The 18,983-nt window shown below is 47.9% G+C and overlaps 1 protein-coding gene across 1 annotated transcript in view; it reads left to right on the top strand.

Annotated features, from left to right (window-relative positions):
• LOC138357128 (sericin-2-like) overlaps positions 1-17,280 on the top strand; it is a 17,377-nt gene extending 97 nt beyond the window's left edge. The window contains exon 2 of the mRNA XM_069313770.1: positions 16,552-17,280. Within this exon, the coding sequence (XP_069169871.1) occupies positions 16,552-17,280 (729 nt within the window). The remainder of the gene's footprint in view (positions 1-16,551) is intronic.
• Positions 17,281-18,983: the final 1,703 nt, after the last annotated feature.

Raw genomic sequence — 18,983 nt, 5'->3', positions numbered from 1 at the left:
TCAGTGGGACAAACACTCAAGCACTCAACAGAATTGTTCCTAAATAATGTTATTAGCTCTCTTACGCTTGTCTCCGTTGTTGGCTGTGAATCTGTGTTTACCAGGTTCATATATACCCAAGGGTTTAAATATATATAATTGGTTTTCACTTGCTATTGGAGGACTTACACCATATTACTATTGAAACATATTATAAAAACTAACATCATCACACGGAATAACTGGCATATACGGGGTTAGAGTAAGCCTGGAGGGTGCACGTGTCCCAAACAGATGATCCGTAGGGCTGTGTTGGTCCAGCTGAGGTCACCTGGGTACCGTCTGCCCAGCAGGTCGGGAACCACCCACCACCATAGGGTCGTCTTCTCACAGTACCTTCCCTCTGCCACCGCCGGATCCACCGGTATACTGTGGTGAGGCTCACGCCGAGCTCCAGAGATATTTCTCTCGCTGTTATCCCACACATCCACATCCACACCATTTTAGAACGGTAAGCGGCCGCCAATTGATGCTTTGATGATTGCTTCTCCATGAAGGTGGCTCTGTTAAGCAAGATTGTAATTCGTATGATATCTTTGTAATTAAGTGAAACATATGATTTTATTCACTAGAGATTAACTAGTAATTATGAGTCTAGGATAACACCAGTGGTTAAGTGGTCTATGGTGTGTGTTTGGGGGTAACAAGTGAGCAGGTTGGAATCCACCTCATGGTTCCTACTGATTTTCTAATTGATACATCACGTTATTGTGCTTTCTTTGTGAATTTGAAAAGAAGTGTTTGAGGTACAACTCCTGGACCACAGCCAGAGTGCATGGGGGGGGGGGGGGGAGACAATATCTGAAACCCTGATTGGCTTCAATGGAAGCCTCAGGACCCCTAAAGGATTCACTTGAATCCCAGGTTGCATTCCTTTTGAGCATGTCGTGGTTAAGGGGTTAAAGGCGTGTGCTTGGGAGTACCACGTGTGCAGGTTTGAATCCTCCTCTTGGTTCAAACTGATGCTCTCACCAGCCTTTATATTAGAAATATAGAGAAAACAATTATAAAGAAAAAATGATTATGCCTTTTCTTTCTGTTTGTTAGAATTTGTTGAATTTATTTTTAAAGATAAATGTAATTTATTGTACACAAATGTTTATAAAGGACGACATTTTCATTAGGAAAATGAGGAGTGATTGACATTTACAATGTAATTTGCATGTCCATCAAAGTTTACATTTACACAACTTCCAGTGAAGTGTAGGAATGGGCACCAGGCCAGGCGGCTTCAAGTGTAGGTGTGGGCACCAGGCCAGGCGGCTTCAAGTGTAGGTGTGGGCACCAGGCCAGACAGCTTCAAGTGTAGGTGTGGGCACTAGGCCAGGTAGCTGCCAGTGTAAGTGTGGGCACCAGGCCAGACAGCTTCAAGTGTAGGTGTGGGCACCAGGCCAGGCAGCTTCAACAGTAGATGTGGGCACCAGGCCAGACTGATTCAAGCGTAGGTGTGGCACCAGGCCAGGCAGCTTCAACAGTAGATGTGGGCACCAGGCCAGACAGCTTCAAGTGTAGGTGTGGGCACCAGGCCAGGCACCTTCAGGTGTAGGTGTGGGCACCAGGCCAGGCAGCTTCAAGTTTAGGTGTGGGCACCAGGCCAGGCAGCTTCAAGTGTAGGTGTGGGCACCAGGCCAGGCAGCTTCAGGTGTAGGTGTGGGCACCAGGCCAGGCAGCTTCAGGTGTAGGTGTGGGCACCAGGCCAGACAGCTTCAGGTGTAGGTGTGGGCACCAGGCCAGGCAACTTCAGGTGTATATGTGGGCACCAGGCCAGGCAGCTTCAGGTGTAGGTGTGGGCACCAGGCCAGGCAGCTTCAGGAGTAGGTGTGGGCACCAGGCCAGGCAGCTTCAGGTGTAGGTGTGGGCACCAGGCCAGGCAGCTTCAAATGTAGGTGTGGGCACCAGGCCAGGCAGCTTCAAGTGTAGGTGTGGGCACCAGGCCAGGCAGCTTCAGGTGTAGGTGTGGGCACCAGGCCAGACAGCTTCAGGTGTAGGTGTGGGCACCAGGCCAGGCAACTTCAGGTGTAGATGTGGGCACCAGGCTAGGCAGCTTCAGGTGTAGGTGTGGGCACCAGGCCAGGCAGCTTCAGGTGTAGGTGTGGGCACCAGGCCAGGCAGCTTCAGGTGTAGGTGTGGGCACCAGGCCAGGCAGCTTCAAGTGTAGGTGTGGGCACCAGGCCAGGCAGCTTCAAGTGTAGGTGTGGGCACCAGGCCAGGCAGCTTCAAGTGTAGGTGTGGTCACCAGGCCAGGCAGCTTCAAGTGTAGGTGTGGGCACCAGGCCAGGCAGCTTCAGGTGTAGGTGTGGGCACCAGGCCAGGCAGCTTCAAGTGTAGGTGTGGGCACCAGGCCAGGCAGCTTCAAGTGTAGGTGTGGGCACCAGGCCAGGCAGCTTCAAGTGTAGGTGTGGGCACCAGGCCAGGCAGCTTCAAGTGTAGGTGTGGGCACCAGGCGAGGCAGCTTCAAGTGTAGGTGTGGGCACCAGGCCAGGCAGCTTCAAGTGTAGGTGTGGGCACCAGGCCAGGCAGCTTCAAGTGTAGGTGTGGGCACCAGGCCAGGCAGCTTCAAGTGTAGGTGTGGGCACCAGGCCAGGCAGCTTCAGGTGTAGGTGTGGGCACCAGGCCCGGCAGCTTCAAGTGTAGGTGTGGGCACCAGGCCAGGCAGCTTCAAGTGTAGGTGTGGGCACCAGGCCAGGCAGCTTCAAGTGTAGGTGTGGGCACCAGGCCAGGCAGCTTCAAGTGTAGGTGTGGGCACCAGGCCAGGCAGCTTCTAGTGTAGGTGTGGGCACCAGGCCAGGCAGCTTCAGGTGTAGGTGTGGGCACCAGGCCAGGCAGCTTCAGGTGTAGGTGTGGGCACCAGGCCAGACAGCTTCAGGTGTAGGTGTGGGCACCAGGCCAGGCAACTTCAGGTGTAGATGTGGGCACCAGGCCAGGCAGCTTCAGGTGTAGGTGTGGGCACCAGGCCAGGCAGCTTCAGGTGTAGGTGTGGGCACCAGGCCAGGCAGCTTCAAGTGTAGGTGTGGACACCAGGCCAGGCAGCTTCAAGTGTAGGTGTGGGCACCAGGCCAGACAGCTTCAAGTGTAGGTGTGGGCACCAGGCCAGACAGCTTCAGGTGTAGGTGTGGGCACCAGGCCAGGCAGCTTCAAGTGTAAGTGTGGGCACCAGGCCAGGCAGCTTCAGGTGTAGGTGTGGGCACCAGGCCAGGTAGCTTCAAGTGTAGGTGTGGGCACCAGGCGAGGCAGCTTCTAGTGTAGGTGTGGGCACCAGGCCAGGCAGCTTCAAGTGTAGGTGTGGGCACCAGGCCAGGCAGCTTCAGGTGTAGGTGTGGGCACCAGGCCAGGCAGCTTCAAGTGTAGGTGTGGGCACCAGGCCAGGCAGCTTCAAGTGTAGGTGTGGGCACCAGGCCAGGCAGCTTCAAGTGTAGGTGTGGGCACCAGGCCAGGCAGCTTCAGGTGTAGGTGTGGGCACCAGGCCAGGCAGCTTCAAGTGTAGGTGTGGGCACCAGGCCAGGCAACTTCAGGTGTAGATGTGGGCACCAGGCCAGGCAGCTTCAGGTGTAGGTGTGGGCACCAGGCCAGGCAGCTTCAGGAGTAGGTGTGGGCACCAGGCCAGGCAGCTTCAGGTGTAGGTGTGGGCACCAGGCCAGGCAGCTTCAAGTGTAGGTGTGGGCACCAGGCCAGGCAGCTTCAAGTGTAGGTGTGGGCACCAGGCCAGGCAGCTTCAGGTGTAGGTGTGGGCACCAGGCCAGACAGCTTCAGGTGTAGGTGTGGGCACCAGGCCAGGCAACTTCAGGTGTAGATGTGGGCACCAGGCTAGGCAGCTTCAGGTGTAGGTGTGGGCACCAGGCCAGGCAGCTTCAGGTGTAGGTGTGGGCACCAGGCCAGGCAGCTTCAGGTGTAGGTGTGGGCACCAGGCCAGGCAGCTTCAAGTGTAGGTGTGGGCACCAGGCCAGGCAGCTTCAAGTGTAGGTGTGGGCACCAGGCCAGGCAGCTTCAGGTGTAGGTGTGGTCACCAGGCCAGGCAGCTTCAAGTGTAGGTGTGGGCACCAGGCCAGGCAGCTTCAGGTGTAGGTGTGGGCACCAGGCCAGGCAGCTTCAAGTGTAGGTGTGGGCACCAGGCCAGGCAGCTTCAAGTGTAGGTGTGGGCACCAGGCCAGGCAGCTTCAAGTGTAGGTGTGGGCACCAGGCCAGGCAGCTTCAAGTGTAGGTGTGGGCACCAGGCGAGGCAGCTTCAAGTGTAGGTGTGGGCACCAGGCCAGGCAGCTTCAAGTGTAGGTGTGGGCACCAGGCCAGGCAGCTTCAAGTGTAGGTGTGGGCACCAGGCCAGGCAGCTTCAAGTGTAGGTGTGGGCACCAGGCCAGGCAGCTTCAGGTGTAGGTGTGGGCACCAGGCCAGGCAGCTTCAAGTGTAGGTGTGGGCACCAGGCCAGGCAGCTTCAAGTGTAGGTGTGGGCACCAGGCCAGGCAGCTTCAAGTGTAGGTGTGGGCACCAGGCCAGGCAGCTTCAAGTGTAGGTGTGGGCACCAGGCCAGGCAGCTTCTAGTGTAGGTGTGGGCACCAGGCCAGGCAGCTTCAGGTGTAGGTGTGGGCACCAGGCCAGGCAGCTTCAGGTGTAGGTGTGGGCACCAGGCCAGACAGCTTCAGGTGTAGGTGTGGGCACCAGGCCAGGCAACTTCAGGTGTAGATGTGGGCACCAGGCCAGGCAGCTTCAGGTGTAGGTGTGGGCACCAGGCCAGGCAGCTTCAGGTGTAGGTGTGGGCACCAGGCCAGGCAGCTTCAAGTGTAGGTGTGGACACCAGGCCAGGCAGCTTCAAGTGTAGGTGTGGGCACCAGGCCAGACAGCTTCAAGTGTAGGTGTGGGCACCAGGCCAGACAGCTTCAGGTGTAGGTGTGGGCACCAGGCCAGGCAGCTTCAAGTGTAAGTGTGGGCACCAGGCCAGGCAGCTTCAGGTGTAGGTGTGGGCACCAGGCCAGGTAGCTTCAAGTGTAGGTGTGGGCACCAGGCGAGGCAGCTTCTAGTGTAGGTGTGGGCACCAGGCCAGGCAGCTTCAAGTGTAGGTGTGGGCACCAGGCCAGGCAGCTTCAGGTGTAGGTGTGGGCACCAGGCCAGGCAGCTTCAAGTGTAGGTGTGGGCACCAGGCCAGGCAGCTTCAAGTGTAGGTGTGGGCACCAGGCCAGGCAGCTTCAAGTGTAGGTGTGGGCACCAGGCCAGGCAGCTTCAGGTGTAGGTGTGGGCACCAGGCCAGGCAGCTTCAAGTGTAGGTGTGGGCACCAGGCCAGGCAGCTTCAAGTGTAGGTGTGGGCACCAGGCCAGGCAGCTTCAAGTGTAGGTGTGGGCACCAGGCCAGGCAGCTTCAAGTGTAGGTGTGGGCACCAGGCCAGGCAGCTTCAGGTGTAGGTGTGGGCACCAGGCCAGGCAGCTTCAAGTGTAGGTGTGGGCACCAGGCCAGGCAGCTTCAAGTGTAGGTGTGGGCACCAGGCCAGGCAGCTTCAAGTGTAGGTGTGGGCACCAGGCCAGGCAGCTTCAAGTGTAGGTGTGGGCACCAGGCCGAGGCAGCTTCTAGTGTAGGTGTGGGCACCAGGCCAGGCAGCTTCAAGTGTAGGTGTGGGCACCAGGCCAGGCAGCTTCAAGTGTAGGTGTGGGCACCAGGCCAGGCAGCTTCAAGTGTAGGTGTGGGCACCAGGCCAGGCAGCTTCAGGTGTAGGTGTGGGCACCAGGCCAGGCAGCTTCAAGTGTAGGTGTGGGCACCAGGCCAGGCAGCTTCAAGTGTAGGTGTGGGCACCAGGCCAGGCAGCTTCAAGTGTAGGTGTGGGCACCAGGCCAGGCAGCTTCAAGTGTAGGTGTGGGCACCAGGCCAGGCAGCTTCTAGTGTAGGTGTGGGCTACCAGGCCAGGCAGCTTCAGGTGTAGGTGTGGGCACCAGGCCAGGCAGCTTCAGGTGTAGGTGTGGGCACCAGGCCAGACAGCTTCAGGTGTAGGTGTCGGGCACCAGGCCAGGCAACTTCAGGTGTAGATGTGGGCACCAGGCCAGGCAGCTTCAGGTGTAGGTGTGGGCACCAGGCCAGGCAGCTTCAGGTGTAGGTGTGGGCACCAGGCCAGGCAGCTTCAAGTGTAGGTGTGGACACCAGGCCAGGCAGCTTCAAGTGTAGGTGTGGGCACCAGGCCAGACAGCTTCAAGTGTAGGTGTGGGCACCAGGCCAGACAGCTTCAGGTGTAGGTGTGGGCACCAGGCCAGGCAGCTTCAAGTGTAAGTGTGGGCACCAGGCCAGGCAGCTTCAGGTGTAGGTGTGGGCACCAGGCCAGGTAGCTTCAAGTGTAGGTGTGGGCACCAGGCGAGGCAGCTTCTAGTGTAGGTGTGGGCACCAGGCCAGGCAGCTTCAAGTGTAGGTGTGGGCACCAGGCCAGGCAGCTTCAGGTGTAGGTGTGGGCACCAGGCCAGGCAGCTTCAAGTGTAGGTGTGGGCACCAGGCCAGGCAGCTTCAAGTGTAGGTGTGGGCACCAGGCCAGGCAGCTTCAAGTGTAGGTGTGGGCACCAGGCCAGGCAGCTTCAGGTGTAGGTGTGGGCACCAGGCCAGGCAGCTTCAAGTGTAGGTGTGGGCACCAGGCCAGGCAGCTTCAAGTGTAGGTGTGGGCACCAGGCCAGGCAGCTTCAAGTGTAGGTGTGGGCACCAGGCCAGGCAGCTTCAAGTGTAGGTGTGGGCACCAGGCCAGGCAGCTTCAGGTGTAGGTGTGGGCACCAGGCCAGGCAGCTTCAAGTGTAGGTGTGGGCACCAGGCCAGGCAGCTTCAAGTGTAGATGTGGGCACCAGGCCAGGCAGCTTCAAGTGTAGGTGTGGGCACCAGGCCAGGCAGCTTCAAGTGTAGGTGTGGGCACCAGGCGAGGCAGCTTCTAGTGTAGGTGTGGGCACCAGGCCAGGCAGCTTCAAGTGTAGGTGTGGGCACCAGGTCAGGCAGCTTCAAGTGTAGGTGTGGGCACCAGGCCAGGCAGCTTCAAGTGTAGGTGTGGGCACCAGGCCAGGCAGCTTCAAGTGTAGGTGTGGGCATCAGGCCAGGCAGCTTCAAGTGTAGGTGTGGGCACCAGGCCAGGCAGCTTCAAGTGTAGGTGTGGGCACCAGGCCAGGCAGCTTCAAGTGTAGGTGTGGGCACCAGGCCAGGCAGCTTTTAGTGTAGGTGTGGGCACCAGGCCAGGCAGCTTCAGGTGTAGGTGTGGGCACCAGGCCAGGCAGCTTCAGGTGTAGGTGTGGGCACCAGGCCAGACAGCTTCAGGTGTAGGTGTGGGCACCAGGCCAGGCATCTTCAGGTGTAGATGTGGGCACCAGGCCAGGCAGCTTCAGGTGTAGGTGTGGGCACCAGGCCAGGCAGCTTCAAGTGTAAGTGTGGGCACCAGGCCAGGCAGCTTCAGGTGTAGGTGTGGGCACCAGGCCAGGTAGCTTCAAGTGTAGGTGTGGGCACCAGGCGAGGCAGCTTCTAGTGTAGGTGTGGGCACCAGGCCAGGCAGCTTCAAGTGTAGGTGTGGGCACCAGTCCAGGCAGCTTCAGGTGTAGGTGTGGGCACCAGGCCAGGCAGCTTCAAGTGTAGGTGTGGGCACCAGACCAGGCAGCTTCAAGTGTAGGTGTGGGCACCAGGCCAGGCAGCTTCAAGTGTAGGTGTGGGCACCAGGCCAGGCAGCTTCAGGTGTAGGTGTGGGCACCAGGCCAGGCAGCTTCAAGTGTAGGTGTGGGCACCAGGCCAGGCAGCTTCAAGTGTAGGTGTGGGCACCAGGCCAGGCAGCTTCAAGTGTAGGTGTGGGCACCAGGCCAGACAGCTTCAAGTGTAGGTGTGGGCACCAGGCCAGACAGCTTCAGGTGTAGGTGTGGGCACCAGGCCAGGCAGCTTCAAGTGTAAGTGTGGGCACCAGGCCAGGCAGCTTCAGGTGTAGGTGTGGGCACCAGGCCAGGTAGCTTCAAGTGTAGGTGTGGGCACCAGGCGAGGCAGCTTGTAGTGTAGGTGTGGGCACCAGGCCAGGCAGCTTCAAGTGTAGGTGTGGGCACCAGGCCAGGCAGCTTCAGGTGTAGGTGTGGGCACCAGGCCAAGCAGCTTCAAGTGTAGGTGTGGGCACCAGGCCAGGCAGCTTCAAGTGTAGGTGTGGGCACCAGGCCAGGCAGCGTCAAGTGTAGGTGTGGGCACCAGGCCAGGCAGCTTCAAGTGTAGGTGTGGGCACCAGGCCAGGCAGCTTCAAGTGTAGGTGTGGGCACCAGGCCAGACAGCTTCAAGTGTAGGTGTGGGCACCAGGCCAGACAGCTTCAAGTGTAGGTGTGGGCACCAGGCCAGGCAGCTTCAAGTGTAGGTGTGGGCACCAGGCCAGGCAGCTTCAAGTGTAGGTGTGGGCACCAGGCCAGGCACCAGGCCAGGCACTGTAGCATCATGACATTTTGGATTACACCAGCTGAGGAATCCTGTATTGTCTGGTTTACTGTCTTATTCCTCATGGTACGTGCAGTATGCGTGAAGGTTTTCTCCTCCCCAAGAGGGATAGTTTTGGGAGACGCGTCACAGTGGTGTATCAATGTTTACAATTTGGCAAGGCAGGGATGTTGTTGTTTCCAGTTGATGTAAGGGCGACGATAAGACTGGACATGTTTTACACTTGATACATCGCGGTGAGGGCCGGATGATGTGTTTATGGCATCAGCTGACCGTTGCTGTTCTTTATAGCCAGGGTTACTTTTTCTTTGTATTTATTCTTGAGTAACAAATATTTGTTAATCATATTTAATTACGCAGCACAAAAATCCTCAAGTGTGATCTGTTTTTGTACAGGGAACAGATCTGCAAATTCTTTCTTTTTTAACATCTTGAAAAGTTTGTATTATTGTACATAACTTGTATACAAATGAATTCCCTTTCACGGAGTTGTTTACAGAGTCAAGATTTCCGAAGGTTTTAAGGAGTATTAAACGGAGCGGTGCGTGGTCTGTTTTTTTTTTTTTGGGGGGGGGTGGGGACGGGGGTAACATCTCCCCAAGAGGTCTGGCCCACCCTCCACAGAACTATCTTGCTCTCAGTGGGACGTGGTCTGGTAGGGCTTGGTCACAGGGATACCACCTTCCCTGCAGGTCTGCAACATCACACCACCGCTGGTCTCCGTCTCCTAGCGTCTGTTTCTGGACGACAATGGCCATCAGGAAGCCATCCCATAAGGAGATCTGGAACTATCAACCACCTTGAGAAGGGTCTTCTCAACACAGTACCATCCCACTACCACGCTCACCTGGATACTCTCCCCGATCTCACCAGGTATTTCTCTCACTAACGCTCCACCTCTCGTCAGCCTCACGATTTTGAGCAGTCCGTGGTCACCAGTTTATGGTTTGTTAATCGCCTCTACATGACGGTGGTTCTGTCAAACAGTATAATCATTTATATGGAATTCCTGAACGTACTTGGGTTCTGTTTAATGACCAAAAATCTATGTTAAGTGTCATGTAACAGCTTGTTCTTTAAGACATCACTTTCGTCCTCAGAGAAAATCTAAATATTTCTCAGAACCAATAACACTTTCTGGAATACCTTTTCATCTGTTACCCTTTTAATGGTTACTACTCATATGGATACATAATTCCTCAAAATGTACAGAAATAGAATGTACTTTATGAATAACGAGGGCAAACGGCGCGATAGTTTCACTATATATATATATATATATATATATATATATATATATATATATATATATATATATATATATATATATATATATATATATATATATATATATATATATATATATATATATATATGAATGAAAACTCACACCCCAGAAGTGACTCGAACCCATACTCCCAGGAGCAACGCAACTGGTATCTACAGGACGCCTTAATCCGCTTGACCATCACGACCGGACATAAGGAAGTTATAGCCGAAGCTATTTGAACCACTTCCCCGCCGGCACTCGGATGGTAATCATGGGCATAGCATTTTATCAAATCACCTCATTCTTTGGGGCACACATGAGGAACACAAATGCGAACAAGCCTGAATGGTCCCCAGGACTATATGCGAATGAAAACTCACACCCCAGAAGTGACTCGAACCCATACTCCCAGGAGCAACGCAACTGGTAACTACAGGGCGCCTTAATCCGCTTGACCATCACGGCCGGACATAAGGAAGTGGTAGCCGAAGCTATTTGAACCACTTCCCAGTTGCGTAGCTCCTATCACTATCCTCGGCTATCACTCCCTTGTCCCCTCGTCCTCCCAACCATTCCCCACATCCACGTCCCCTCGTCCTCCCAACCATTCCCCACGCCCACGTCCCCTCGTCCTGCCCACCATTCCCCCCTCCCCGTCCCTTTGTCCTCCCCACCATTTTCCATTCAACCATCCTCGGGTCCTCCTAACCATTCCCCGCTCCACCGTTCCCTCATCCTCCCTACCATCCCCCACTCCCCCTGTCCCCTTGTAATTCCCACGATTCTCCATTCCCCTGTCCTCTCGCCCCCATCTTCCCCGTCCCCTCGTCCACCGCACCATTACCCCCTCCCCTTTTTTTTTTTTTTTTTTTTTTGGGGAGTAAAGAGGAAGGAGAGGCATAGGTGAAGGGAAGTATAGAAGTGGGAAATACAGTGAGAGGTATGAAAGCAGGCGGGCTGTCCGCCTTGCTGACACGATGTGTGGGTGTTGGCAGCTAAGCTAAGCAGGCTCCCTCATGTCAGGGAGCTGTGAGTGTGTGAGAGGTTCTTCACATGTGTTTCACCATATATGGATGTCCATAGATGAATACTGTGTAGCATTCATATATACACACTCCGATGCTTCCACATCGGAATATATGTTATTCTGTTTAAGGCTCTTTATTTTATTATTATTATTTATCGAGTTGTTCATACATACGTATTATTTATACAGTTGTTCATACATACACATATATGAACTGTTCATATATACACATATATAACTCATCTGGGGATTATATACTGTGGGGCGGGGTTTTCGTCCAGAGAATCGAGGCTCTTGGGCCACCAGCTGTGGGAGCGGGGCGTCTCATCTTAGAGTAATCTTTCAAACATTGGGTTCTCTAACATTTCGATGGTGTTCCACACCCTGATGGCTTGGTGCTGCAGTCTGATGTTTAGTGGCTGTATGTTCAGGAGTTCATGGAGCTCCTGGATTGTCTGATCATATGGTGGACGGTGTATTGCTGCTCTCCTTAGCGCCTTATTTTGTACTGCTTGCAGTTTCTGCATGTTAGTTCTCTTTATGGTGTGTAGTGGTACTGGGGGATATTCCAGATGCGGCCGAACTAGAGCGTTATATAGGTGGATCTGAATGTTAGTACTGAGGCTCCGGAATCTTCTCAGTTTTCCTAATGCTGCTTTGGCTTTGTTTAGTCGGTCCCTTACATGAATTTGTATCCCTGTTCTATTTATCATAAGTCCCAGTATTCTGCCTACCTCCGCATATTGGATCGGCTGGTTGTCAAGGATGATGGGGTCCGGGTTTCTTTTCGCAATGTGTATTATCTGGAACTTTGGTTTGTTGGTGCTAATTTTCCATTGCTTCTCAAAGTTGTTTATAAGTTCAATTGCCGCCTTGGTTTTGTCGGCTAGTAGCGGCTTTGATGGGCCCGGTTGGCATATTATTTGGGTGACATCGTCAGCGTATGTGATGTATTCTCCATGTTGGGGTTGGGGTAGGTCAGCTGTATATATGTTGAATAGAGTGGGGGAGAGGCAGCTTCCTTGTGGTACTCCACTTTTCAGTTCTGTTACGTCACCCAAGTAGCTGCCGATATTAAGCCTAGCAGTTCTATTGTCTATAAAGCTGCAGAGAGTAGCAGTAAATCTCTCAGGAAGCCCTAGTTCAGATATCTTATATTTTAGGCCTGTGTGCCACACTTTGTCGAAGGCTTTCGAGACGTCCCTCAGCACTATATTACACTGATCTTTTTTCGACACTGCATTGGCTATATGCTCGTAGATCAGGGCTATAGCTGTACGGGTCCCCCCCCTCTGCTGTGTCTAAACCCATGCTGCCTGGTGTTATACTTCCCTTCCTCTTCCATGTACTTCACAAGTCTCTGATTGATAATTTTTTCGAATATTTTACCTGGTACTTCGAGGAGGGAAATTGGCCTGTAGTTTTCAATTTGGGTTGGGGGTTTACCTGGCTTGGGGATTAATCATATTGTGGCATTCTTGAAGTATGTGGGGAATAGTCCAGATGCAAGAGCTGCATTTAAGATACATGTGTATTGATGGAGTGCAATCACTGGTAGGTTGGATAATACTATCTTATTTATTTTGCTGTTGCCCGGCGCCTTGTTCATGAAACCCATAATTGTTTTATGGACCTCCGCAATGGTTATGTGTTTCATAAGGAGGCAGTCATCGCGTATGTTGTTAAGGTCTATTGTTTGCGTCGGGAGTAGTCCTGCAGCTCTGTTATCGACTTGAGTTGTAATTTCCCTTTCATTAATTGGGCAAAAATTTAAATTTTCTTCCGGGTTTATCCTGAATATTTTTTCCCAGAACTTCCTGAATTCCAGCTCTTGTTTTCTCTCCTCATAGAGTTTATTTCCCCTCCCCTGTCCCCTCATCCTCCTCGCCATCCCCCACTGCCGTCCCCTCGTCCTTTCCACCATTTCCCACTCCCTCTTCCGATGCATTCTTAAATGATCTGATGTTCCCATCAGAAAATTGGAACATCAAATGATCTGATATTCCCATCACTGAAATCTAAGAAAAACTGTTAAAAAAATATTAAAACAATGAAAAAATAAAAAAATAAACTATACTCACTAAACGAACGGTGTGGTAAACAACACAGCTTAACTCCGACACAATGTCACACAAAATACTTAAATCAAAATGAAAATAAATACAAATCAATGAAAATTCAATTTATCAATGCAATCGGAAACACTGAAATTGAATCGTAACATATTTAGTATAGCATGAGTTGCTCTTACGTGCAACAGATGGCGCTGTTTTTTTTTTTTTTTAAAGAATGGTCTTTACCTGTCACAGGTGTGGCATCTATACTTACACTTATGAAATGAACGGTATGTGAAACAACACAGCTCAGTTCCAATGCAATGTCACACAAAATAATTAAATCAAAATGAAAATAAATCGAAATCTATGAAAATTCAATTTATCAATGCAATTGGAAATCATAATATAGTTAGTATAGCGTGTGTTGCTCTTATGAGCACCAGAGGACGCTGTTTCTAATAATCAAAGTAATCAGCGAAGAACTTTTGGAGATTACAGCATGTGTTGCTGTACCGACGGCACCATCAAAGTGCCGTCGGGATAATGAGCAAACAGCGTCAGCTACCATCATCTTTTGTACGGTCACTGATAGTCGAGTGGTTAAGGTCACCTGTACACTAGTTGCATAGTGCTCCTGGCAGTATGGGTTCGAGTCACTTCTGGGGTGTGGAGTTTTCAGTTTCATATATGCCTGGGGACCATTCAGGCTTGTTCGCATATATATATATATATATATATATATATATATATATATATATATATATATATATATATATATATATATATATATATATATATATATATATATATATATATATATATATATATATATATATATATATATATATGCGAACAAGCCTGAATGGTCCCCAGGCATATATGAAACTGAAAAGATACAAGAGGAGTGTTGTCAACGCTTACGTCGACCGTGCTCTCAGCCACAGCTCAGGATGAAAGCAAGTCGATGAAGAACTATGTAGGTTAAGGCAGGTCCTAGTCAACAACGGCTTCTCCAATGGTTTTGTTGAAGACATCATAAAGAGGAAGGTGAAATGCCATGCAACCTCTGAAGAGTCAACTAACACAACACATGTACCCCCTATTAGACTATTTTACAGGATCTTCTTTTCAACAGCTCATGAAACGGAGGAAAAGGTCCTGAAAGGTATTGTTGATAGGAATGTTAACCCTACAAACAAAAAATTAGAAAATACAATTGGCGATTTACTATAAAACCAAAAAAAAAACGGCCAATCTACTCATGAAAAACTCTCCAGACACAAAGCAGAACGCTTTAAAGGAAACCAACGTCGTCTATGCCTTCAAATGCCTACTTGGGAACTGTAAGCCCCAAAGAACTCAGTATATAGGCAAGACAACAACGTCTCTTTTCAGGCGATTAACAATGCATAATCAACAGGGCTCAATCAAGCAACATATAATCTCTTCTCACAACCAGACCATCACCAGAGAAATCTTAACAAACAACAAGGAAATCATCGATAGATACAGCGATAGCAGGAGGCTCGACATCTGTGAGGCACAACACATCATAAAGTCAACACCAGCAATCAACAGCCAGTTAATGCACAACTATATTCTACTCACTTCATGATTCTGCACCAATATAGAATCATCAAAAAATATAGGCCAATAGGCCCTTTGCAGTTACTTCCATTTTTCCCTTTAATTTACCCAATTTATACCCTTTGTTTCGTGTTCTATCTTGTGTTGAAAGTTTTGTTTCCCTCATCCAAAACTGTTGTAACATATCACCTCACCCAAATGCGGGTATATAAGATGAAAGCTGTTTAAATTATAGCATATTAGAACTCTGTTTAGTGTTTGCAGGTTATAGTTGTGTGTGTAAACTAAAGTCTTTGAAAATGTAATAAGTTATTACAAAACGCGTTCAAGTGTCGCATCAGACTAGAAATAAAAATGAATTTTGGAGAATTGATTTTTCAATTACCATCGACAGTGAAAAGAAACATAAGAAATATTGAGAAAATTCGTGTTAGAATTATTAATCTTACGTTTTCGGTCAAATTTAATAATATATATATATATATATATATATATATATATATATATATATATATATATATATATATATATATATATATATATATATATATATATATATATATATATATATATATATATATATGTCGTACCTAATAGCCAGAACTCACTTCTCAGCCTACTATGCGAGGCCCGATTTGCCTAATAAGCCAAGTTTTACTGAATTAATATATTTTCTCTAATTTTTTTCTTATGAAATGATAAAGCTACCCATTTCATGAAGTATGAGGTCAATTTTTTTTTATTGGAGTTAAAATTAACGTAGATATATGACCGAACCTAACCAACCCTACCTAACCTAACCTAACCTATCTTTATAGGTTAGGTTAGGTTAGGTAGCCGAAAACGTTAGGTTAGGTTAGGTTAGGTAGGTTAGGTTGTCGAAAAAACATAAATTCATGAAAACTAGGCTTATTAGGCAAATTGGGCCTTGCATAGTAGGCTGAGAAGTGAGTTCTGGCTACTAGGTACGACATATATATATATATATATATATATATATATATATATATATATATATATATATATATATATATATATATATATATATATTTTTAAATAGTTTGTGAGGGTACCACCTCTGGTGCCAATGTGGGGGACCCATAGCCTCGGAGAAGAACATAAAAAGTATTCAGAGGAGACCTTGTGGTTTCTCACTGAACACTAATATTATCTTCTCCTACCACCCCCATTCTTTTGTATGTACACATATATATTTACTTTATTTGAACTTTGTTACAAAAAAGGAGTTACATATGGGTTACAAAGATGGTTATCATAGGTTGTCGAGTTCCTCCAGCTCCTCAGATGGCGGGCAGGAACCCTGGATGCAGTGCGCATTTCCCCTCTGTATCGCCACACTGAGGCGCTGGAAAAGAAATCATTGCAGCTCTCGGGTCCCTTGTTGTTTCAATGAGCCTAGAACATATATATATATATATATATATATATATATATATATATATATATATATATATATATATATATATATATATGTCGTACCTAGTAGCCAGAATGCACTTTTTGGCCTACTATGCAAGGCCCGATTTGCCTAATAAACCAAATTTTCCTGAAATATTATATTTTCTCAAATTTTTTTCTTATGAAATGATAAAACTAACCATTTCATTATGTATAAGGTCAATTTTTTTTTTTTTGGAGTTAAAATTAACGTAGATATATGACCGAACCTAACCAACCCTACCTAACCTAACCTAACCTATCTTTATAGGTTAGGTTATGCAGCTGAAAAAGTTAGGTTAGGTTAGGTAGGTTAGGTAGTCGAAAAACAATTAATTCAAGAAAACTTGGCTTATTAGGCAAATTGGGCCTTGCATAGTAGGCTGAGAAGTGCGTTCTGGCTACTAGGTACGACATATATATATATATATATATATATATATATATATATATATATATATATATATATATATATATATATATATATATATATATATATATATATATATATATATATATATATATTGCTCTCACTATACTTTATATTATGAGTTTGACACTAACAATTCACTTCACCTACTTAATTCACTAACACATCTGTGTCCATTGCTTTTAATGAACGCAGAAGCGGACTATATAGCTTACTGGTTAACTATAATTCTACGGTATCACGACGTCAAAGGAATACTTGTCTACATTCGGCTTCTTCAATAATACCAAGTTCACGGGGCGAAGAAATATCAGGACTCCTGATGGAAATGATGAACCCGGGAAGGAAAGTAGTCCACATACCAATGTGATCAGTGGATGTGATGTCCCTGGTAGAGCTATCAGCGGTGGTAATGTCAGTGGTACTATAAATTGTGCTAATGTCTGCGGTGTTGTGGTAAGTAGTACTGATGTCAGTGTTATTATTGTTTGTGGCACTGATGTCAGTGATATTGATGTAAGTGGTACTGATGTCAGTGATATTAATGTAAATGGTACTAATGTCAGTGATATTGATGTAAGTGAAACTAATGTTAGTGATATTAATGTAAGTGATAATGATATCAGTGGTAGCAGCGGTAATGATATTAGTGGTAGCAGCGATAATGATATCAGTGGTAGCAGTGGTAATGATATCAGTGGTAGTAGTGGTAATGATATTAGTAGTAGCAGCAGTAATGATATCAGTGGTAGTAGTGGTATTGATATCAGTAGTAGTAGCAGTAATGATATCAGTGGTAATGATATCAGTGGCAACAGCAGTAATGATATCAGTGGCAACAGCAGTAATGATATCAGTGGCAACAGCAGTAATGATATCAGTGGCAACAGCAGTAATGATATCAGTGGTAGTAGCAGTAATGATATCAGTGGCAACAGCAGTAATGATATCAGTAGTAGCAGCAGTAATGATATCAGTGACAGCAGTGGTAATGATATCAGTAGTAGCAGCAGTAAATAGCATAAAGTGTGACAAGTCGGAGCCGTTTTGCTTTTCTTGACGGCTCCGCTCGACACCTTTTTTTCGTGAAACCCGACAGCACCGATTTACCTAAATTTACCTGAATTTACCTGAGGGCCACTAATACTAGTGCCCTCGACGAAGACAGGAAGCTGGCGGCTTGTCAAAGGTCCCCCCATCCATATGGCCGGATGACCTTTTCTATCTGTATTTTAAAACCCAGCAGAGTTTTGGCGTTTACGGCTTCGGCGGGTAGGTGGTTCCACTGATTTACAACCCTATGGGTGCGAACAAGCCTGAACGGTCTCCAGGCATATATGCAACTGGAAACTCACACCCCAGAAGTGACTCGAACCCAAACTGCCAGAAGCACTCTGCAACTGATGTACAGGATCCCTTAACCACTCGACCATCTCGACCGGACAAAAGTGATATTGATGTAAGTGTGAAACCCTATAGGTGAAAAAGCATCTCCTGTTTTCTGTCCAACATTGTGGTTTGTTGAGCTTGAACCCGTTGCTCCTCGTTCGTGTTACATCTAACCTTTGGAAGAAAGTGTCGAGATCGACATCATCTATATTTTTAATTTTTTGAAGGTTTATATGAGATCCGCCCTGTCGTGCCTTGTCTGTGGTGTTGTTAGCTCAGTGACCCTCAACCATTCCTGATACGAGAGATGACTAAGCTCTGGTATGATTTTTGTTGCCCGGTGTTGCACCTTCTCCAAAGCAGTTGTCATTCTGAAAATGAGGTCTCCATGCCTGGATGCGATAATCCTGGTGAGGGGGGGCACATTTTCCAAGAAAGGTCGCATGGGAAGGTCTGATCTTGTGTGCTTAAGCTCCGGAATAATACGTAAAGCTTTCCAAGTTGGTAAGAATTATCATGTGATGATCTGGCCACAGATGATCATTGGTGCACTAAGCTGTCTAATTTACAAGGAAGAAACAAAATACTGCACCCCATTCAATGTAATATATTCAGCGAACAGTGTCACTTGAGGTCACTTGAATATAAACTTGAATAATGAGGTCACTTGAATATAAACTGTGTGTATGTAGTTAGTTAAGTATTGTATTATGGTCTTATTAAACTTCCGGAGGTTTATAGACTTTAAACACTAAACAAAACCCAACATCTCCCAAGGAGCAAATCGGGAGTTTTATACAAATATAATTGGCCCCTTGGATGATATATGCATTGAATGGTCCTTCTGAAATATCGTAGTTAGTGTCAGCGCCCACTGCTTTCAGATAAGTAGATGTATATATATGTGTGTGTGCGTGCATCCTCCTTCTCGTGTACTCAGTACAAAAGAATGTTGGGTACAATTCTACATTAGCTCACCGTAGTCATTGATGACGACCGGACAACAGACTGCTCGTCGCTGCGGCGGCGACCAACTGACTTCACCAACCCCAAGACTAGCAATTTATAACCTGCCGGCGACACCGGCGCGCAGACGTACAGAGAGCAGTTACTCATGTACACGTTAGTATATATTTATTTATATATATATATATATATATATATATATATATATATATATATATATATATATATATATATATATATATATATATATATATATATATATATATATATATATATATTATTAAATATGACCGAAAAAGTAAGATTAATAATTATAACACGAATTTTCTCTTTGTTACGTTTCTTTTCACTGTTGATGGTAATTCTCC

The sequence above is a fragment of the Procambarus clarkii genome, chromosome 76, assembly GCF_040958095.1.
Source record: "Procambarus clarkii isolate CNS0578487 chromosome 76, FALCON_Pclarkii_2.0, whole genome shotgun sequence".
NCBI lineage: Eukaryota > Metazoa > Arthropoda > Malacostraca > Decapoda > Cambaridae > Procambarus > Procambarus clarkii.
The sequence above is the reverse complement of the archived record's forward strand: the minus strand, read 5'-3'. Positions and strand labels throughout refer to the sequence as shown.